This window comes from Coregonus clupeaformis, chromosome 35, assembly GCF_020615455.1.
Source record: "Coregonus clupeaformis isolate EN_2021a chromosome 35, ASM2061545v1, whole genome shotgun sequence".
Taxonomy (NCBI): domain Eukaryota; kingdom Metazoa; phylum Chordata; class Actinopteri; order Salmoniformes; family Salmonidae; genus Coregonus; species Coregonus clupeaformis.
This window is the reverse complement of record NC_059226.1, coordinates 24,386,783-24,410,796: the sequence shown is the minus strand read 5'-3', so window position 1 is coordinate 24,410,796 and position 24,014 is coordinate 24,386,783. Positions and strand designations below refer to the sequence as shown.

The 24,014-nt window shown below is 40.7% G+C and overlaps 2 protein-coding genes across 3 annotated transcripts; one reads left to right on the top strand and one right to left on the bottom strand.

The window, feature by feature from the left end:
* Nucleotides 1-580: 580 nt before the first annotated feature.
* On the bottom strand, nt 581-7,726 carry LOC121550929 (galectin-2-like). Its single transcript, XM_041863380.1, has 6 exons — nt 7,550-7,726; nt 7,264-7,361; nt 1,959-2,054; nt 1,534-1,613; nt 1,131-1,302; nt 581-846 (listed from the first exon to the last, which is right to left on the bottom strand). Exons 3-6 carry the CDS (start codon nt 1,971-1,973, stop codon nt 700-702), a joined length of 414 nt encoding a protein of 137 aa, XP_041719314.1. The 5' UTR covers nt 1,974-2,054; nt 7,264-7,361; nt 7,550-7,726; the 3' UTR covers nt 581-699.
* On the top strand, nt 4,441-14,895 carry LOC121550928 (PRKCA-binding protein-like). 2 transcript variants are annotated; one of them, XM_041863379.1, is made up of 13 exons: nt 4,441-4,607; nt 5,159-5,224; nt 6,938-7,049; nt 7,286-7,414; nt 8,410-8,476; nt 10,749-10,838; nt 11,330-11,383; nt 11,524-11,586; nt 11,773-11,906; nt 12,119-12,211; nt 12,339-12,389; nt 12,518-12,662; nt 13,262-14,895. In XM_041863379.1, exons 2-13 carry the CDS (start codon nt 5,184-5,186, stop codon nt 13,534-13,536), a joined length of 1,254 nt encoding a protein of 417 aa, XP_041719313.1. In that variant the 5' UTR covers nt 4,441-4,607; nt 5,159-5,183; the 3' UTR covers nt 13,537-14,895. The 2 variants fall into 2 exon arrangements, with proteins under 2 accessions (XP_041719313.1, XP_041719312.1); XM_041863378.1 differs by having other exon boundaries at nt 5,155-5,224.
* Nucleotides 14,896-24,014: the final 9,119 nt, after the last annotated feature.

The following is a 24,014-nucleotide window of genomic DNA, read 5'->3' as shown; positions in this document are numbered from 1 at the left end:
AAAAACATACAGACATGACGGCACAAGCATGATATTGTAAACATTAACATAGTCAGAAACTGAAAAACCTCTTGGCAGTGTGCCCTTGAGCAATGTACAATAATGCACCGCTTGTATTATTCTAATCAGCTAGGCCTGTTACACATCTTATTTTGATACAATCATTTAACTCAATCTGATAGACTAACAGGAAAAAGCCTAGTTATTGGCCTCATTTTGGGATCAAAAATGTATATGCAGATGTTTTGAGTGTGAACTATTTATCACATTTCCTGTCAAGTGATAAAGCCTTTGTACTATTTGTATTGTATTACCGTAAGCAAATACTCAACAAATGCTATGAAATTATGACTTAAACATATTGTTTGCTCTTTCTCACCAATATAATTAAATATTGACTCCAATATTTCACCTGGCCAAGATGTAGTAAAGGAATCAAAGTGATTGACAAATGGTACTATAAACTCATCCTCATTTTACCCTTGTGCTTACTGTACGTGCGATTGCGAATATTATTGCAACAAATATACCATACCATGTGGAAAAAAGATAAACAATGACAGACTGTGGTCAACCCAGATACATATTTAATATGTCCAACAGTTCGCTAATACATATATTAGAACAATGATTTGATAAATGTCATTGATCCTGTCCTAACCCATTGATCAAACTAATTCACCCCCCATATATTGGGGTCTAGTAGATTTTGAAAGAAGTAAGTTTGAGGTCTCCTTTGATACGAATGTAGGTAATGACGTCTAGGCCTTCACGATTGGGGAACTGGATCTCCTGTCCATCAGGCATCTCCACTTCAAACATGTCGTCCGTCAGCTTCAGCACAATCTTGCGAGGGAACGAACAGAAACAACATTTGTTTACATCATTAGTGTTGTAGCACATTCACCCTTACACCCACATGGCCAATTGCAACGAACAAGCTGGACTTGCACTGTGCAGTGTATTAGCGCTGGTTTCCTTAAAATTATACTAGCGGGAGATTACATGCACATAGGCCCTAATTGTTTCTGTTATATTGAACACCTGAAACACTATGCCGAAAAATTCTCCATTTGTCTAGTCAGGACCTAACCCCCCTCCCTCCATCTTTCCAACCTCCATTTTCACACCTTGAATGTAGAACCCCTTTGGAGTGGATTGTGGATCTCTCTCTTCTCATCACCCCAGCAGCCGGCAATCTTTGAGTTGCATACAAGCACAGTACCATCAGTGTCATCGTTGAAGCGTGGGTTAAAGTGCAGTGCCAGGTCGTCTTCATCACAGCCCAGGTCGATCTGGAACCTGGAAATGGGAAATAGGAAATCACATCATTCCAGAATCCCTAATACATGTCTGTCTAACATTAATTGATTTCACACATACAGTATACCAAAACTAAACCATTCTCTGGTCAGTCCTCTCCTCTTCTGAGCAATAATTAGTGAAACTGGTAGTAAAAAAAAAAAATGTGTGCACAAATTAATCTTATGGGTCCCTCTGTGTGATATAAACACAAAAAACAGTTAAATGTACCTCTCAGCCTCATCCATAATCCTTCCTTGCACTTTGAACTGGTCTCCAGCTCTCAGCTCCACATGCTTCAGCTCAAGTTCCTATTAAGAACCATATAATTAAATGGAGTGTTTTTTAACATAAGGTAAAAGGGATTTTGTCTTTTAATATTTCATGTTGGGTTATAAAATATTTAATGACTGGCTTTTCATAATCATTGGAATCATTATGTACAGTGCATGCATAGATTACTTTTTCAACAATGACCATGTTATCAAAACATAATCAAGACTCTAGGGCTTGACCGTTCAAACTAATTCACTCAGCAACACATATCTGAGTGCAGTAAGGATGTAGGCTTTGGGCTGATAAGATTTGGGCTGTGTAAGTAAGTAACTGTGTGGAATAAAAGTATCAGCACAAGCATGAAAGTTAATGAGACTTACCATTGGCATTGCCATGTTTTCACTGGTGGTGAAAGCGGCCCTGAATGTGGTTTGAGTTGCAAGACGGACTGGGATCGGACAAGATAACCTTATTTCCTGAGATACAGAGAGTAAAAGGTTAGTTGCAAGTTTGAACTATCCTTTTATGTGCGCAACCCTCCTCACACAGGTCACTCACTGATTAACATGTTAATATGAGACATGCTTAATGATTATTAACTAAATAAATAAATAATTATCTCACTCACACCCTGATATTAGGTTATGACAAGAAGCTTGGTGGCAGACTGGCAGTGAAGATAGTTGCTTACTAAACTGATGCTTTTACTCACACTGAAAGCCTGATCTTTGATCAAAGTCACTCTGATCAGTAATCAACTATGTAGTGCTGCACTGTATATTATAATGAGTGAGATAATCTCTTCGTCACACACTAAACTACAATAGGCTACTGTATCTACCTATAGGCTACTGTTTAAAGTAACTGACTGTCCAGTGAAAAATCTCACTTTTAAAAGCTCATGTTGTGTTAACTCATACACATATAATGTTATCAACTCATCCTTTACTCATATTTTGTGGCCAAAGCATAAATTTGAGAGAAAAAAACACACTTCAAACCCCACCTTAAACTTGTATCTCAAACAGACCGTTTCAAAAATGCTTGCTATTTCTTCATATAACGTGATGGGACGATTTTGGCCGAGACGTCTCATTGGCTCATTGGCTGAGCTGGCCATTAAGTTGTTTACTTGTCATTAATATTTTGAATGACCGGTATACGCCCACAGCATTCTGTTGTTGGGGTACGCCCACACCATTCAAACACAGAAAAGCTGCTTTTTAACATAACATAAAAAATGGAAGGAAAAAACTATTTCTCTACTATTGTAATTAATTATAGATAATATTTCATAGAAATCTGGAAACACTGGACATTTACTTTAAAGTGCATGATCTGCCCTTGACGAATACAACAATGAATAGATTTTATGAATCAACAGTATATTCAGATATATATACTCTGGGAAAGTGTGACGATTTCCATAGCCTATCGATCTTTTTAGTCTTTGAATGGTCTTCCAAGCGCAAAACACACAAAAGCGCTATTGAAAATCTTCATAAAAGGCATTGGGTAGAATAAGTAGATGAATCCACAAATACAATTATATACATATCTTAAATGACAGCGTTTTCATGAATTTGATTATATTATATTGAAATCCAGTCAAAAGCAGTATGGTCCTTGCAATCCGGAATCCTTTGGACGTCCCTACCCCATTGAAGTAGAAATGTTAAATGGTTAAGGTAAGGATTATGGTTAGGGTACGGGTTAAGAGTAAAAGGGCGGCAGGTAGCTTAGTGGGTAAGAGCGTTGTGCCAGTAACCGAAAGGTCGCTGGTTCTAATCCCCGAGCCGACTAGGTGAAAAATCTGTCGATGTGCCCTTGAGCAAGGCACTTAACCCTAATTGCTCCTGTAAGTCGCTCTGGATAAGAGCGTCTGCTAGATGACTAAAATGTAAAAAAGTTAGGGTGGGGACGTCCCAAGGATCCCAGATAGCACTGACCATCTCTATGGGGGAAAGGTTAAATAATCATTGACCGTTTCCGCTTGGCCATTGCAGTATGGTCCTCCACCCAGCCTTGCAGTGGGTGGAGAAAGTTAAGCCAGACAGAGTAGTTATTTGCTCTGATTCATGTGCAGTGTTAATGAGTCTCCAGACCTACTTTATGAGGTGCTACAAACCCATGGCAGGATTAAACAGATGGGTATTCAGATAAGATTTACTTGGGTCCCAGCCCATGTGAGGGTGGAGGGGAATGAGGCAGTAGATGAACAGGCTAAACAAGCACTTAGTAGTGGGGATGTTGATGTTGAAGTGTCAATGAGCAAGGCAGAGGCAAAAATAATGATATATACAGTGATGGTGCAGAGATGGCAGGAGCAGTGGAATAGAGATAATAAGGGAAGGCATTTATTTCAAGTACAGAGGAAAGTCGGGGAGGGGAGGACGGCAGGAAGGGACAGAAGAGAGGAGGCTATTTTTACAAGATTAAGGGTGGGACACAGCCAGTTGAATAAGACATTACATGTGATAGGAAAGCATCCATCAGGAAAGTGTGATTATTGTCAGGAAATAGAGACTGTGGAGCATGTATTGCTACAGCGTGGGCAGTACCAGAGGGAAAGAGAGAGGATGAGATCTAGTATGAGGGAGAGGGGGATACAGGAAATTAGTTTAAATAGTATATTGAGTAGAACGTCATTAGATATAGTCTCAAATATTTTGTTATATTTTTTTAAAGAAACGGGGTTGGCAGGTAGGATTTAGTTTCTCCCTGTCTCTGGCCCACACTCCAGTACAGTAGGTGGCGGTAATGCACCATAACGTTGGATGCCAGCCGCCGATAAACCACACTGAAGAAGAAGAAGAAGAAGAAGAAGAAGAAGTTTCCGCCAAATTCCCGGATGTGACGAGGACAGGTAAACAGAATCATATTTTTGACAGATGATTAACCAGTGAAGTGGTCCGAAGAAATACAAAATATTCTGAAATAAAATGTACATTTAAAGAAACATTCCCCAGAGGCATGAGATAAACGTTTGTGTGAAGATAACAACGCGCGTGTTATCAACTGTGTCAGAGGTAAATAGCTGGCCAATGGCCACCTTTCTTTTTTATCATGCACATTTGCAATGCACCTGCTGCTGACAGAGCTGCCAACGTTAGGTAGCCTAGCTAGCAAGTAAGCTAAGCATTATTTAGGGAGATAGCTTGCTACTAACGTTGCCAGTTTTGTTGATGTTGCTTTCATTACAAAAGTACATGTTGACATTTGTGACAACATAGTCTAGCTAGTCTTGAACCAGTACCTACTAGCTGGGCTTGAGGAGACAACGATCTCGTCATATTCGTAATCTACTCAAGCCCAGGTACTGGTTCAAGCTAGGCTCAGCTATCTACCAGTTGTGTTGGCTTCGTCATTAACTGACAGCAGCTAGCTAAGTCACATTTATTGCCAGCAAATAAAGGAACGTTTTCTAGTTATATATGTTGCCCCCACAATCTGTTACAGGTACTGTGTCAGCATTGGCAAATTTATCCTGTGATGGCATTTTGTGTGAGGTAACTAGTTAACTTTTTTAAAAATGTCTTTATAGATTAATCAATGCCATTCTTTTTTTCCTCTTAGCCAGATTATACAGGATAAACAGTCCTGGAATGTTCACAGACATGGACTATGAGTTAGAGGAGGACAAACTGTAAGTAAAAATTTTTAGGATTTGCATCCTTTTCTTGTTCTACACGTACAGTGCATTCTGAAAGTATTCAGACTCCTTCCCTTTTTCCAGATTTTGTTACGTTACAGCCTTATTCTAAAATTGATTAAATAAAATGTTTTCCTCAATCTACACACAATACCCAATAATGACAAAGCGAAAACAGGTTTTATAAATGTTTGCAAATTTATACAAAACAGAAATACCTTATTTACATAAGTATTCAGACCCTTTGCTATGAGACTCGAAATTGAGCTCCGGTGCATTCTGTTTCCATTATTCATCCTTGAGATGTTTCTACAACTTGATTGGAGTCCACCTGTGGTAAATTCAATTGATTGGACATTATTTGGAAAGGCACACACCTATCTATATAAGGTCCCACAATTGACAGTGCATGTCAGAGCAAAAACCAAGCCGTGAGGTCGAAGGAATTGTCCGTAGAGCTCAGAGACAGGATTCTGCAGCATTGAAGGCCCCCAAGAACACAGTGGCCTCCATCATTCTTAAATGGAAGAAGTTTGGAACCACCAAGACTCTTCCTAGAGCTGGCCACCTGGCCAAACTGAGCAATCCGGGGAGAAGGGCCTTGGTCAGGGAGGTGACCAAGAACCCGATGGTCACTCAGACAGAGCTCTAGAGTTCCTCTGTGGAGATGGGAGAACCTTCCAGAAGGACAACCATCTCTGCAGCACTACACCAATCAGGCTTTTATGGTGGCCTGACTGAAGCCCCTCCTCCTGTGAAAGGCACATGACAGCCCGCTTGGAGTTTGCCAAAAGGCACCTAAAGGACTCTCAGACCATGAGAAATAAGATTCTCTGGTCTGATGAAACCAAGATTGCTCTTTGGCCTGAATGCCAAGCATCACATCTGGAGGAAACCAGGCACCGTTCATCACCTGGCCAATACCATCCCTACGGTGAAGAATGGTGGTGGCAGCATCATGCTGTGGGGATGTTTTTCAGTAGCAGGGACTGGGAGACTAGTCAGGATCGAGGGAAAGATGAACGGAGCAAAGTACAGAGAGATCCTTGATGAAAACCTGCTCTAGAGCGCTCAGGACATCAGACTGGGGCGAAGGTTCACCTTCCAACAGGACATTAACCCTAAGCACACAGCCAAGACAACACAGGAGTGGCTTCGGGACAAGTCTCTGAATGTCCTTGAGTGGCCCAGCCAGAGCCCGGACTTGAACACAATCGAACATCTCTTGAGAAACCTGAAAATAGCTGTGCAGGGACGCTCCCCATCCAACCTGACAGAGCTTAAGAGGATCTGCAGAGAAGAATGGGAGAAACTCCCCAAATACAGGTGTGACAAGCTTGTAGCGTCATACCCAAGAAGACTCGAGGCTGTAATCGCTGCCAAAGGTGCAACAAAGTACTGAGCAAAGGTTCTGAATACTTATGTAAATGTGATATTTCCAGGGGGGTTTTATTATAAATGTGCTAAAATTTCTAAAAACCTGTTTTTGCTTTGTCATTATGGAGTATTGTGTTTAGATTGATGAGGGGAAAAAACAATTTAATCAATTTTAGAAGAAGGATGTGGAAAAAGTGAAGGGGTCTGAATACTTTCCAAATGCAGTGTACATCTCATCTAATTGGCTTTGACAGCGTTTGCTTTCCCAAATCATATTGTAAACACTAGACAGACAATGTATTAAAAGGATCTCTGATTATTCTTCAACAGGGGGATCCCTACAGTCCCTGGGACTGTATCCCTGAAGAAGGATGCTCAGAACCTGATAGGGATCAGCATCGGGGGTGGGGCGCAGTACTGTCCCTGTCTCTACATTGTGCAGGTATTATGTACCTCTATACTGTACCTCAGTCCATTAGAGCTGTTGTGTTTGTTCTTGATTCAGTAGCTATGTATCCAGAGTGTTAACTAAGTCAGAAACATTAGATTATGGATGCATTGTATAACCCATTATCTTGAACTTTCTTAAAGCATTTTGTTTTAAGGCTCTGAGCTCTTATGGCTTGGTTTTTGTCATTATTGGATATATTCTTTACCTGTAACTGGGATCTCTGTCAGGTCTTTGACAACACCCCTGCTGCTCTGGAGGGGACTCTGGCGGCTGGCGACGAGATCACAGGAGTGAACGGCAAACCTGTGAAGGGCAAGACAAAGGTGGAGGTGGCAAAGATGATTCAGGCTGTCCAGGTACAATAAGAGGGCTTGGAGTCAACTTTTCAATGCTCAAAATGCTACAAACCAGTTATAGTTTTTTTTTTGATAGCCACACAACCCAAACCATAAGGCAAACCATATACCAACACTGACAAGACTAACACTTACCAGTAGATACAAATCAAAAGTCCAAAGCCACTGTATTTTATCCTGGATTCTGTGTTTTTTACCAGTAAATGACCAGTCAAGTCTGAAAAGGGCTGCGGTCACTATTAGACGTTGAATAAGAGGGACACCTCAGATCGCTCAGCGCATTTAGTGAGAACAGGACAATAGCCAGGAGTTTGGGCCCTCACGTCACCAGTGTGGAGTGGCAATGTTGTTTTTGAATCCATTGTGACGACACAGGAAGCTATGTGAGTTCAATGACTACCCCACCGTGGTCTGGTGCTCAGGATTAGAGAGATGGGGAGAGATGCTCCACTGTCTGTATTAAAGGATTAGAATGTGCCATTGTTTCCCTTAGGCTTCGCTGACTCTTTCATTTTTTTGCATGCTATGCCCACTGAGTTAATCGTCACAGTGGTATTTATTGATATTACTTGCAAACTTTGTGCAGTTTTATCAGAGGATCTGTAATTCTTATGTTTCTACACTTGCAGAAGCACCTTTGTTTGGCATAAATAACTGCTATATTGCGAAGTCTTGTCCTTCATGATTTTCAATTGAAATTAGTTGCAGACACACTTAGTACACATGGATGGTTTGGCAATATCTGGTTGACCCATGACCTGCCTGTCACTCGAGTCCCCAGACTAACCAGGGGAGGGAGCCAATGTCAGGTTAGGTAGATCAATCAATACTGTATTGTCTGGGGGAACCCCGTAGGCTATATATTTTAGTTTGAGTAATATGACCCCTGGGGGAAGTATCTATGTGGATTTGCATCATGGTTTTTTATTATATTGAGGTGGTGTTTGAGTTACTGACTTCCTTATCTCTTCCATGCATTCCTCTTGTCTTTGCAGGGAGAAGCAACGATCCACTACAACAAGCTGCAGGCTGACCCCAAACAAGGGAAGTCACTGGACATAGGTAACAGTCGCAGAATACATATAGTGGGGGAAAAAAGTATTTAGTCAGCCACCAATTGTGCAAGTTCTCCCACTTAAAAAGATGAGAGGCCTGTAATTTTCATCATAGGTACACGTCAACTATGACAGACAAATGAGAAAAAAATCCAGAAAATCACATTGTAGGATTTTTTATGAATTTATTTGCAAATTATGGTGGAAAATAAGTATTTGGTCAATAACAAAAGTTTCTCAATACTTTGTTATATACCCTTTGTTGGCAATGACACAGGTCAAACGTTTTCTGTAAGTCTTCACAAGGTTTCACACACTGTTGCTGGTATTTTGGCCCATTCCTCCATGCAGATCTCCTCTAGAGCAGTGATGTTTTGGGGCTGTCGCTGGGCAACACAGACTTTCAACTCCCTCCAAAGATTTTCTATGGGGTTGAGATCTGTAGACTGGCTAGGCCACTCCAGGACCTTGAAATGCTTCTTACGAAGCCACTCCTCCGTTGCCCGGGCGGTGTGTTTGGGATCATTGTCATGCTGAAAGACCCAGCCATGTTTCATCTTCAATGCCCTTGCTGATGGAAGGAGGTTTTCACTCAAAATCTCACGATACATGGCCCCATTCATTCTTTCCTTTACACGGATCAGTCGTCCTGGTCCCTTTGCAGAAAAACAGCCCAAAGCATGATGTTTCCACCCCCATGCTTCACAGTAGGTATGGTGTTCTTTGGGTGCAACTCAGCATTCTTTGTCCTCCAAACACGACGAGTTGAGTTTTTACCAAAAAGTTCTATTTTGGTTTCATCTGACCATATGACATTCTCCCAATCCTCTTCTGGATCATCCAAATGCACTCTAGCAAACTTCAGACGGGCCTGGACATGTACTGGCTTAAGCAGGGGGACACGTCTGGCACTGCAGGATTTGAGTCCCTGGCGGCGTAGTGTGTTACTGATGGTAGGCTTTGTTACTTTGGTCCCAGCTCTCTGCAGGTCATTCACTAGGTCCCCCTGTGTGGTTCTGGGATTTTTGCTCACCGTTCTTGTGATCATTTTGACCCCGCACGGGGTGAGATCTTGCGTGGAGCCCCTGATCGAGGGGAGATTATCAGTGGTCTTGTATGTCTTCCATTTCCTAATAATTGCTCCCACAGTTGATTTCTTCAAACCAAGCTGCTTACCTATTGCAGATTCAGTCTTCCCAGCCTGGTGCAGGTCTACAATTTTGTTTCTGGTGTCCTTTGACAGCTCTTTGGTCTTGGCCATAGTGGAGTTTGGAGTGTGACTGTTTGAGGTTGTGGACAGGTGTCTTTTATACTGATAACAAGTTCAAACAGGTGCCATTAATACAGGTAACGAGTGGAGGACAGAGGAGCCTCTTAAAGAAGAAGTTACAGGTCTGTGAGAGCCAGAAATCTTGCTTGTTTGTAGGTGACCAAATACTTATTTTCCACCATAATTTGCAAATAAATTCATAAAAAATCCTACAATGTGATTTTCTGGATTGTTTTTTCTCAATTTGTCTGTCATAGTTAACGTGTACCTATGAATAAAATTACAGGCCTCTCTCATCTTTTTAAGTGGGAGCACAATTGGTGGCTGACTAAATACTTTTTCCCCCCACTTTATCTCTAAAATATACAGGTAATTGACAAAATAAGGGAAATACCAACATAGTGTCTTAATAGGGCGTTGGGCCACCACGTGCCGCCAGAACAGCTTCAATGCGCCTTGGCATAGATTCTACAAGTGTCTGGAACTCTATTGGATGGATGCGACACCATTCTTCCACAAGAAATTCCATAATTTTGTGTTTTGTTGATGGTGATGGAAAACGCTGTCTCAGGCGCCGCTCCAGAATCTCTAAGTGTTCAATTGGGTTGAGATCGGGTGACTGACATGGCCATGGCATATCGTCAAACATCAGCCAATTGAGCAGTCTTCGTCACTGAAGCGCTTGCCAAACGTGCCCCAACAATCACCCCTCTTTCAAAGTCACTAAGATCTCTTCTTCTAGCCATGGTAGCCAAAATAATGGGCAACTGGGCCTGCCCAGCATTTGTATACATGATGCTAAGCATGACAGGATGTTAATTCCACACCTGTGTGGAAGCACCTGCTTTCATTATACAGTACATTGTATCCCTCATTTACTGAAGTGTTTCCTTTATGTTGGCAGTTACCTGTATATGGATAGAGTACTGTCCTTACTCACCAGACATACAGATGCGACCCATCATTGTATGTTTTTACATTGTGTTGTGTGTTATCTGGTGCGTTTTAGTGCTGAAGAAGGTGAAGCACCGGCTGGTGGAGAACATGAGCTCTGGTACAGCCGATGCTCTGGGGCTCAGCAGAGCCATACTCTGCAATGGTGAGACTGGGACAAAACACGCTGTCCATGTTATAGATTTCTCTTCTATATTTTCAACTTTTCTTTCCTCGTTCCATACATTGAAAACAGTTAATTGAAGCCAATTCTGTTGACATCACCCCTAAGACACTGACCGTGTCTGAATACCCATACTAGCGTACTACATACCTAAACTGCATACTAATTTCGCCGTTTGATCTAGTAGAATTCACTTGTCTTTTCTGACTCATGTGTTTGATAACAGCTGATAATCAGATAAATTGACGCGCTGTAACAAAATGAATGAATGGCAGGAGTCAACGCAATCACGCATTAGATGACTCATTCTGAGTACTATTTTTAAAATGTCACATACTATAAAATGTATGGGAATTTGGCCACGGCCACTGTATAAGCTCTGTGCCATCTCATGATGACTGATATCTTCTGGACGAGAGGGGCACCAAGCCACTACTGTAAGTGTCCTTATACTAGGTCCTTTTCTTTTTCAGATGGGCTGGTGAAGAGACTGGAGGAGTTGGAGAAAACCGCAGAGCTGTACAAAGGTATATTTTGTCATACAAGTGTCATACAAGTGTCATACAAGTTCACACGAACATTTGACCTCGATTGTAATGTTATGTGTGACATTCTCCATGCTCTCCCCCCTCTTCATGCACCACTGTCCTTGTTTGACTCCTTACAGGCCTGATGGAGCACACAAAAAGACTGCTCAGAGCCTTCTTTGAACTCTCTCAGACTCACAGAGGTGAGTTACCATGCCTTGAAACTACACAAACGTTATATTAAACTACAGATATAGACACAGTGATCATACTCAAGCTCCCTCACACTGAAAGTGAACAGGTTTGTATTTACAGTAATGAGTTGCATGCTATGAGACTAGATGATGTTTGATTGTTCCACTCTCTCCCTCTGCCTGGATGACCTTCAGCTTTTGGGGATGTGTTCTCTGTGATCGGGGTACGGGAGCCTCAGGCTGCAGCAAGTGAGGCCTTTGTGAAGTTTGCTGAGGCCCATCGCAACATGGAGAAGTATGGCATCCAGCTGCTAAAGACTATCAAGCCAGTGAGTAGTAGAAGACATTAACAAACAGTCAAATCAATACACAAACCATTAACAGGATTTATATGTGAACACTCCAACAAGCTTGCATTCACTCCTGCATATACCTAGATTAGATAACGTACATCCCCACACATCCATACATGTGTATATATAGTGAATCAACTCCTACATGTGGACTAATCATGTTCCTCTCTCTGTCTCCTGTTTTGTAGATGCTCCATGACCTGAACACCTACCTTCATAAGGCTATACCAGACACCAAGCTCACCATCCGCAAATACCTGGATGTCAAATTTGAGTACTTGGTGAGAGCAGACCCCTTATTCAAAATGTCAACATTGATCAACTAAAAGCAGGGTCTAAACTGTAGCGAAGCATTTCTTTCTAATGTGTTAGTCATTGGAGTAAAAGTGAATCCATTTTGTGTTCCAGTCTTACTGTCTGAAAGTGAAGGAGATGGACGATGAAGAGTACAGCTGCATTGTGAGTACCTTACCTAACTACTTATGCCTGTAGTCCATACATAAACACTGAGATCATTGAGTAACAAAGTGGATCTCTGTAGCGTGTTTGTGATTTTGTTTTTTTTATATACCTGTGTGTTTCCATAGGCGATGGGAGAGCCCATGTATCGCGTCGGCACCGGTAACTATGAGTACCGGCTTGTGCTGCGGTGTCGACAGGAGGCCCGTGCTCGGTTCGCCAAGATGAGGAAGGATGTGCTAGAGAAGATTGAGCTACTGGACCAGAAACATGGTTTGTTCTCTCTCTGTGTCTGTCTACCTATGAGAATCATCCTCTCCATTAACGCTCTGTCCGGCTACCTGTAATAAGTGGACAGAGTATCTCTCCAAACAGTCTCTCTCTGTTTGCCCATTACTAATAGATCTAAAAGCCTTCCCACTGGGCAAAAGCTGGTTGAATCAACGTTGTTTCCACGTCATTTCAACAAAAAAATTCAATGTAAGGACATTGAATCAATGTGGAAAAATTATTGGATTTGCAAAATCCTCAACGTAAGGGAATTTTGTCTTTTTTATTTCACCCAAATTTGTATTATAATTCTTTTTTATTTTACGTTGAATTCAAGTTAGTTGACAACTCAACCAAATGTAAATCAAAACTAGACTGACGTCTGTGCCCAGTGGGTTACTTTTATCCAATGTACAATCAGTCCCTCTCTCTCTGCTTCACGTTCTACTAATGTATCAGACTGAGCGTTTCTCTACTAATTGTAGACAGTCTTTTACCTCTGCACTGCTAGGAAATACCAGATCAGTTTTTCTGTCAATCTAAAGTGTGGTATAAAGGTAGGGTGTGTGTTAACATCCGTCTCCATCCCTGCTTCCCTTCAGTCCAGGACATCGTGTTCCAGCTGCAGCGTTTTGTGTCGGGCATGTCGCGCTACTACGACGAGTGCTACGCCGTGCTGAAGGAGGCTGACGTCTTCCCCATCGAGGTGGACCTCTCCCGCACAATGATGAACTACGGCAGCCAGTCACACTCCTTCACAGAAGAGGAGGAGGAGGAGGAGGAGGAGGAGGGAGGAGGAGGAGGAAGTGAAGAACAGGATGGGGGTGCTGGCAAGCAGGCTGAGAATGGTGCTGAAAAACTGATTGATGATTATTGAGAGTTTATGTGATTGTTTTCTGGAGCATCAGTCCACCTTCTACATCTACCAACTGCCACTCACTCTGCATTTATTTAGCAATGATTAGTTAGATATGTTTAAATGGTCAGCAAATTCATCACACTGGAAAATACTACTGTGAATTGCTGATTTTCGACTGTATTGGAACTAACTATTGCAACCTACTGTAACTATTGCCATTTCCACAACTGACAGCTATCACTGTAACTAACTTTGTGGGGCTTGAATCGATTGTCAACGGTTTTTTTCTGGTTCAGTTTATTCTGCAAGTTTATTTCTAGTCCCTACCAAACACACATACCAGATTAGTGGATGATATTTCCCCCCAAAAAGTAGATTGTTGCAAAATGAGTGCAGCATAGTATGTTACAGAAGGAATGGGCAAAGTGTATTTTTATCGAAAGGTTGTAGGAGGTGCTGATGCTTCAGTTTAAGAGAGTATATATGAATCGGGTGCCTTCAGTCTCATTTGAATCATATGTGGACAGAGGAGGCTATTCTCAACAAGTGGCCAGTCCTGGGTCTTGATGACAGGGGTTAAATGCTTTTTCCCAATAAAATGATTTAATAATTTTGGGAGAGTACATGGTTAAGAGAGATCATTAACCAGGCCTGGCCATAGACCAAAATAGGACTAATTTTCCATTGACACAAGCCCTGATGTTACAAGTTTAACATTCCCACACAATATTTTGCATTCTATCTGCACTAAGCCACATTACATTTTTAATGGGGTAGCTGAACATAGTAGTGATGTACAAATCACTTGTAAAGAATGAGTGTATCATGGCTAGGTTCGGACCAACCAGCATTTAAAACTGTATGACCATTTTGAAGGAACCTCTGTCAAATGAAATGTTATAATTGCACAGTGTGTTTGTTACACTTGTCTTTTTCCGTCATTGTTAAGCATTTCTATGTCTCGCTGCTGCACCCGAGACTAGATTCTCAGCCCCACTACAGTACAATAAGCATAAAACAAGTGCAGTAGAGGGATGTGTTCTTTCAAACTGGAATGTATTTAATCAAAGGGACCTTTGTTATCTTATTTATTATGTTTTGATTTGTCAAAAACTGAACTTTATTGATTTTGTGGTGAAGCTTTAATCTGGTTACATTGCTACTCTTGCTCAGTTCCACAAACGAAGTGAACCTTGAAGAACATACCAATTTGATATTTTTGTGTAAATAGTTTTTCTTTTGCGCTATGCTTAATGTATTATTCATATACAGTATGTATCCATTGTGAAAACCATGGGCTCATAAGGGATTTACAATATAAAGATTATACCGGAATTTACATTGCTGGAGCTTCCAGAATGACTTATTTTATGAAGATACTGAATCTTTTTATTTATTTCTAATGGGGGTTTTAATCTTGTTTTAATCTTGTGTTGGGCTCTTCTGTGTTTGTCTTTGTCTATGTTGTCTATATTCGTGTAGATAAAAGGATACATTAATTATTCAGATGTAACTTTTAAAAAGTTGGTAGTCATTCTGTGTGTTATCAAGATACAAAATATAACTAGATTGTTTGGATCACGTTTACACCGAGGTAAAGACAGTTTCGGGTTGGATATTCGCCAGATATTTGCGCTTTCAAACCTAAAATAGCTTTCAAACTACTTGAGCCACAGACTCCAAATAAGTGTCATGATGTTTGGAAAATTTCACACAACATTGCACGGGTCTTATTTTCACGATTTTGACATTAATTTGCTTTCCAAAGCTAATAAACATGTGGCAATGTGAGCAGCATTCCGTATTCCTAGTTGAGTTAGTTCGGGAGCATAAACAAAGTACAAACGTGTTTTACATAGCTCCTCCTACTGACCTCAACCAAGGTTCAGAATGTCCACTGATTACCCTTCTATATTGCACATGTGGTACCTAAATAATGATGCTAATTATGCTGTGAGGACAAGGAATCCGCTGACACTGTCCTCGATTATATAATAGTTTATTTACATTGAAGATTTCAGCGCCAATTTACATACTTCTGCAGACATCTGGAGAACAACTGTCCCAATCTCTAATATGTTGTTACTCCCCGTCCTTTGTCCCAACCATAGTATTTATAATCTGTAACATGATATGGGTGGTTTCCCCTACAGACCAATCCCAGGACGCCACATAACAGACTTCCTCTGTTTTAGGGTGCCCCTATAGTAATGCTCTCCAGATGCTTCCTCAAGCTGAGTCAACTTCCTCTAACACACTATTTGCAAACATCAGCAAAGTCATAAACTGTTTAGACACTACACACACCCTTTTGTTTGTCCCTTTTCATCTCAGGTGATTTTACATACATTTGCCAATATTTTTTATTTCAATAGCTCCTTGGTCATTTGACCTAGTGACGTCAAACAAGGTTCAGAATGTACACTCAGTGGGCCTACACATTGCACACCCTTAGTTTGTCCATTTCCATCTCACATGTTTTTACATTAATTTTTCAAACTTTCTAATTTCAATAGCTCCTTGGTCATGTGACCTACTAGACTCAAACAAGGTTCAGAATGTACACTGACTACCCTTCTATATTGCACACGCTTTAGTTTGTCCATTGTCATCTCACACGATTTTACATGAATTTCTCAAACTTTCTAATTTCAATAGCTCCTTGGCTTTGGCGTTCACTTGTACACAGAAGAGGGTTTGAAGATGAACATCTGAGAAAGCGCAGTCCAGTGACTCTTCATCTTGATGCCACTGGTGGGGTTGTGTCTAAGATTAGCAATCAAAGTAAAAGAGTTCTGTACTATGCTCTGGTTCTGCCCGGAATGGGCAAGGATAAACCACCCCTCCCCGTATCCGAGATGATTAGTGTTCAGCACTCCATCCCAACAATAACCTTTTGGTTAATGGAGACAGTACGCAAGGTCTCACAAATGACAAGCTGCAAGGTGAGACAGGTGGAGGCTGATTTCAGCTGGGTGCTGTTTGGTAGTGTATTGGTCTCATTTAACAAAGAGAGCATCACTTCTTATCTAAACAGAGTCCACAACATAGTTTCCTTGGAGGAAACAGAAGATTGCGAAGACTTCACAGTGCTCCATCTGTGCTCTGCCCACATCCTTAAGGCTGTCGCCCAGGGATTTGGGAAGAAAACAAATGACACTGGGCTCAAAGAGTATGCAACTTTTTGCTTTGCCTTGTTGCTCAACAGCACCTCTTTCTTCGAGCCACTCGATGTCTTTAGACACGTGTGCTTTTCAAATCACAACATAAAAGTCATCTTGTGGATGAATCAGAAAAGCATTTAGATGAGAGTATTATGAAGTCAGAGAAGGTGAAAGTGGAGGACATGATGAGAGATGACAGTTATGAGAAATTGCAATGTCAGCAAAAAACAAAACAATATGTGGACAATCTCCCTTCACACGTGAATTCATGTCTGTTCTTAAACATTCGCAGAGTCTTCTGGAGGAGACACAGACAGGGCCTGAAAATACGTTTTTCTGCCCTGGGATAATCAATGTTTTAATGGACACTTACATGGCCATTTTCCCGCTATGGAGTGGGATACTGCTGGGTGACCTTACAAGATATTGTAATGTGACCAACACAACATTGCAATCAGTGAAATCACGGGACACCAACTGCTACATGGAACAGTGGTTCTGGATCCTGAAGCATTCAATTTTGCAAAAGAAGAAAAATAAGAAAGGATTGTGATAGATTGTTTTCAGTTCATGTTTAAGTGGACAATATCTCTTCTGAATGTGTTTCATTTGCGTATTGCAGGTCACAGCTCTGTGGCGGAGAAAGAATTGCGAGGTGGTGGTTGCTGTTGTGAGGTCTACAGACAAAACGTCCTCTTTCCTTCTCCATCATTCAGAGTTTAAAACTCTGCAACCCCACAAATGGCTTGTGGGTAAGGTAATAAATACTAGTCAAACATGACAATAAGCATTTTTTCAATCACAATGCTAAACAAATCATGGACAAATTAATTTCATACAGTATGAAGGATGAACATAGAAGTACTTTAGATGTGCACCTAACCAAGTCTAAGGACATGTAATATCATTATGTAGTTAACTGGAATTGGAGTTAAATGTTTCTGATGACATACAGTGAGGGAAAAAAGTATTTGATCCCCTGCTGATTTTGTACGTTTGCCCACTGACAAAGAAATGATCAGTCTATAATTTTAATGGTAGGTTTACTTGAACAGTGAGAGACAGAATAACAATAACAAAAATCCAGAAAAACGCATGTCAAAAATGTTATAAATTGATTTGCATTTCAATGAGGGAAATAAGTATTTGACCCCCTCTCAATCAGAAAGATTTCTGGCTCCCAGGTGTCTTTTATACAGTTAACGAGCTGAGATTAGGAGCACACTCTTAAAGGGAGTGCTCCTAATCTCAGTTTGTTACCTGTATAAAAGACACCTGTCCACAAAAGCAATCAATCAATCAAAATCTAAACTCTCCACCATGGCCAAGACCAAAGTGCTCTCCAAGGATGTCAGGGACAAGATTGTAGACCTACACAAGGCTGGAATGGGCTACAAGACCATCGCCAAGCAGCTTGGTGAGAAGGTGACAACAGTTGGTGCGATTATTCGCAAATGGAAGAAACACAAAATAACTGTCAATCTCCCTCGGCCTGGGGCTCCATGCAAGATCTCACCTCGTGGAGTTGCAATGATCATGGGAATGGTGAGGAATCAGCACAGAACTACACGGGAGGATCTTGTCAATGATCTCAAGGCAGCTGGGACCATAGTCACCAAGAAAACAATTGGTAACACACTACGCCATGAAGGAGTGAAATCCTGCAGCGCCAGCAAGGTCCCCGTGCTCAAGAAAGCACATATACAGGCCCGTCTGAAGTTTGCCAATGAACATCTGAATGATTCAGAGGAGAACTGGGTGAAAGGGTTGTGGTCAGATGAGACCAAAATCGAGCTCTTTGGCATCAACTCAACTCGCCGTGTTTGGAGGAGGAGGAATGCTGCCTATGACCCCAAGAACATCATCCCCACCGTCAAACATGGGGATGGAAACATTATGCTTTGGGGGTGTTTTTCTGCTAAGGGGACAGGACAACTTCACCGCATCAAAGGGACGATGGACGGGGCCATGTACCGTCAAATCTTGGGTGAGAACCTCCTTCCCTCAGCCAGGGCATTGAAAATTGGTCGTGGATGGGTATTCCAGCATGACAATGACCCAAAACTCACAGCCAAGGCAACAAAGGAGTGGCTCAAGAAGAAGCACATTAAGGTCCTGGAGTGGCCTAGCCAGACCTTAATCCCATAGAAAATCTGTGGAGGGAGCTGAAGGTTTGAGTTGCCAAACGTCAGCCTCGAAACCTTAATGACTTGGAGAAGATCTGCAAAGAGGAGTGGGACAAAATCCCTCCTGAGATGTCTGCAAACCTGGTGGCCAACTACAAGAAACGTCTGACCTCTGTGATTGCCAACAAGGGTTTTGCCACCAAGTACTAAGTCATGTTTTGCAGAGGGGTCAAATACTTATTTCCCTCATTAAAATGCAAATCAATTCATAACATTTTTAACATGCGTTTTTCTGGATTTTTTTGTTGTTATGCTGTCTCTCACTGTTCATATAAAATTACCATTAAATTTATAGACTGATCATGTCTTTGTCAGTGGGCAAACGTACAAAATCAGCAGGGGATCAAATACTTTTTTCCCTCACTGTATTAGGTCCTGTGCTGGCCCCATTGTCATATCCGTTCTGGATTCTGAGTGGTAAAAACGTAGCTGAAAAGTGCCTCTTTGTATGTGTATACTGTATGTGGGAATGTCTTATGTCCATCCTACATGTAGTGTTGGTACATGGAATATTCATCAACTGCATATTTTATAAATTGCTATGACAAATTTAAGTATTATGTTCAACAACTGACATTTTCAGATTTTATTTTGACAAAACACACTTTAAATATGTGCTTACAATTAATTATCTATTGTCATAGACTTGGTGGGCACTGTCATCTGTGATCTTTGTGATATGACTTTCTTTAAGCACGTTCTGATGAAACTGTCAATATTTTTTTATTTAAGTCTACAAACGCTCTACATTTATTCACTCTGTGATAGGGTTGGATCCTATATGCTACTTTTATTATTCTCCTGTAAATGGTTCAGTGCCTATAATTTAGGCTGTGTGTAGAATGAGGCATAAAGGAAATTACCTCTACTAGATTATGCTGATAAGGAAAACAGCATACAGTTTTGGCTTGTGTATTCATTTGCCTATAACTAATCAGAATTCCATTATGTTCACATAATAAAGAGAATACTTCAAAATGAGAAGATCCCGCCATGGAAAAGACGACTGGGTGGACATAAAGTGGAAAGGAGGGGAAATAACTCACACCATGCAGCAGGACACCTTCAGCTGCGGGGTCTTTGTAATGCAGGTTTGATAGTTATATTTTCAATAATGAATGGTTAGCTGTTATGTGACAATTAGGTCAAAAACTCTATTTTCTTTTTTGGTGTAGATCGCCAAGGAAGTTGCACGAACTTCCCCAATATCCCCTCCAAAATTGATATAGAACCTTCACAAAAACATATGGGGCAACTGTGAAAAGAAATGGCTGAGGATATACTAAAAATGTCTGGTATATAATGACATTTTATTCAAAGTAAATGTCAATTCTTTATTTTTATGTAGTTGTGTGGGACAACCATATATTCAGTTCATGCCTATAATTTCAGAGTTCAACAAAGCCAACAACTGCTTAATGTGTGCCACTGATAAAGAACCTGGATGTGGCCCAAAGACTGGCTGGATTAGTAACTTTATTTAACATGTTTATAATCTTTTGACAGTGACGGCATGTAAGACAATTTATGATATAACACAATGGATGGCTAATTTGTCATACTGCATTGATATTTGATATTATTTATAACGTGTTACGCTTTGTTCTGTTTTAGATTCAATGTTTTGCATGCCAACGGTGGTCCATGTGCTGTGCCTAGGGATGAATACAAAAGAGTTCAACAGAGTGAAGAACACAAACTGGAAGTGCTGTCTTTGTTGTTGAAAATGTATGCTATACCCCATCCACACTGAAGAGGCTCTGAAATGTACATCAACCAGGGATAAAGAGAAAGTTAACACTGTGAAATGTTTTGTACTTATTTTAAGTAAAGTGTCTGTTGACATGTTGGAAAAGATTAAAGGTCTACAATTTCTGTGTAATTTGTCAATATAAAATTTGAATTCATTGATTATCTGGCCACCATTATTGTGGTTACATGTTCAGTATACAGTGGGGGAAAAAAGTATTTAGTCAGCCACCAATTGTGCAAGTTCTCCCACTTAAAAAGATGAGAGAGGCCTGTAATTTTCATCATAGGTACACGTCAACTATGACAGACAAAATGAGAAAAAAAAATCCAGAAAATCACATTGTAGGATTTGTAATGAATTTATTTGCAAATTATGGTGGACAATAAGTATTTGGTCAATAACAAAAGTTTCTCAATACTTTGTTATATACCCTTTGTTGGCAATGACACAGGTCAAACGTTTTCTTTAAGTCTTCACAAGGTTTTCACACACTGTTGCTGGTATTTTGACCCATTCCTCCATGCAGATCTCCTCTAGAGCAGTGATGTTTTGGGGCTGTCGCTGGGCAACACGGACTTTTAACTCCCTCCAAAGTTTTTCTATGGGGTTGAGATCTGGAGACTGGCTAGGCCACTCCAGGACCTTGAAATGCTTCTTACGAAACCACTCCGTCGTTGCCCGGGTGGTGTGTTTGGGATCATTGTCATGCTGAAAGACCCAGCCACGTTTCATCTTCAATGCCCTTGCTGATGGAAGGAGGTTTTCACTCAAAATCTCACGATACATGGCCCCATTCATTCTTTCCTTTACACGGATCAGTCGTCCTGGTCCCTTTGCAGAAAAACAGCCCCAAAGCATGATGTTTCCACCCCCATGCTTCACAGTAGGTATGGTGTTCTTTGGATGCAACTCAGCATTCTTTGTCCTCCAAACACGACGAGTTGAGTTTTTACCAAAAAGTTCTATTTTGGTTTCATCTGACCATATGACATTCTCCCAATCCTCTTCTGGATCATCCAAATGCACTCTAGCAAACTTCAGACGGGCCTGGACATGTACTGGCTTAAGCAGGGGGACACGTCTGGCACTGCAGGATTTAAGTCCCTGGCGGCGTAGTGTGTTACTGATGGTAGGCTTTGTTACTTTGGTCCCAGCTCTCTGCAGGTCATTCACTAGGTCCCCCCGTGTGGTTCTGGGATTTTTGCTCACCGTTCTTGTGATCATTTTGACCCCACGGGGTGAGATCTTGCATGGAGCCCCAGATCGAGGGAGATTATCAGTGGTCTTGTATGTCTTCCATTTCCTAATAATTGCTCCCACAGTTGATTTCTTCAAACCAAGCTGCTTACCTATTGCATATTCAGTCTTCCCAGCCTGGTGCAGGTCTACAATTTTGTTTCTGGTGTCCTTTGACGGCTCTTTGGTCTTGGCCATAGTGGAGTTTGGAGTGTGACTGTTTGAGGTTGTGGACAGGTGTCTTTTATACTGATAACAAGTTCAAACAGGTGCCATTAATACAGGTAACGAGTGGAGGACAGAGGAGCCTCTTAAAGAAGAAGTTACAGGTCTGTGAGAGCCAGAAATCTTGCTTGTTTGTAGGTGACCAAATACTTATTTTCCACCATAATTTGCAAATAAATTCATTAAAAATCCTACAATGTGATTTTCTGGAGAAAAAAAATCTCAATTTGCATGTCATAGTTGACGTGTACCTATGATGAAAATTACAGGCCTCTCTCATCTTTTTAAGTGGGAGAACTTGCACAATTGGTGGCTGACTAAATACTTTTTTCCCCCACTGTATGTATTGACCAGCAAACCCACTGCAGCCTACCTTACTGGCCATGCAGCTCACTCTCCAACCCTGCTTTAGACAATTAATAACATGACTCTCGTACTTTGCCCTTTTCCTTTATGGTTGATATTAACGATGAAAGGAGATATTCTCTTTCTCTCTCCTATTGTGTACCGCTATTAAATACTGTGACAAAATAAAGGCTTAAGAAAATAAGTAGTCAGAACTACCAATTATTATAGATAAACATTAAAGAAAAGGGTAAAGAAAACTGGACTGAACCCCCTAATTGTCAAACTAATATTATGTACAACAATATAGAAGATACATAACTAGAGGATATGCAATATGGGTATATATTACATTTACATTTACATTTACGTCATTTAGCAGACGCTCTTATCCAGAGCGACTTACAAATTGGTGCATTCACCCTATAGCCAGTGGGATAACCACTTCACACATTTTTTTTTTTTTTTTTTTCTTCTTAGGTGTGTAATTGACATGACCAAGGAGCTATTGAAATCCAAAACTATGAACAATTTACGTAACACCACGTGAGATTACAGTACACAAACAAGCGTGTGCAATATATAAAGCTAGTCCGTGGACATTCTGGAGTTTGTTTGAGGTCAGTAGGTCACATGACCAAGGAGCTATTGAAATTATAAAGTTAGAAAAATTCACGTAAAATCGCATGAGATGAAAATGGACAAACAAAAGGGTGTGCAATATAAAAGGGTAGTCAGTGGACATTCTGAACCTTGTTTGAGTCCAGTCGGTCACATGACCAAGGAGCTATTGAAATTCTAAAGTTTGAAAAATGTAAAAATGTGTGAGATGACAATGGACAAACTAAAGGGTGTGCAAAATAGAAGGGTAGTCAGTGGACATTCTGAACCTTGTTTGTGGTCAGTAGGTCACATGACCAGAGAGGTATTGAAATTCTAAACAATGAAAAACATAGAAAAATTCATGTAAAATTACCTGAGATTAAAATGGATGAATGAAAGGGTGTGCAATATATAAGGCTAGTCAGTGGATGTTCTGAAAGTAGTTTGAGGGTTGTAGGTTACATGACCAAGGAGCTATTGAAATTAGAAACATTGAAAAACATTTAAAATACATGTAAAATCGCATGAGATGAAAATGGACAAACAAAAGGTTGTGCAATATATAAGGCTAGTCAGTGGATATTCTGAAAGTAGTTTGATGGTTGTAGGTCACATGATCAAGGAGCTATTGAAATGTGAATGTTTTAAAAATGTATGTAAAATCGTGTTAGATTAAAATGGACAAACAAAAGGGTGTGTAATATATAAGGTTTGTCAATGGATATTCTGACAGGCGTTTGAGGGTTGTAGGTCACATGACCAAGGAGCTATTGAAATTAGGAATTAAAATAAATAATTTAAAATAGTACGAGATGTAAATCCACAAGAAAGTGTGTGCAATATGTGTCTCTGCCATCGGGTTAGCTAGAACCAGTTTTGAAAGTTTTAGGAGTAATGGTTAAAGAGCTATTGAAATTTAAAAAATTAGATTTGTCACTATGTTGGCGGTCCCTAACTGCTGTTGGTGGACGTGAGGAAAACTAC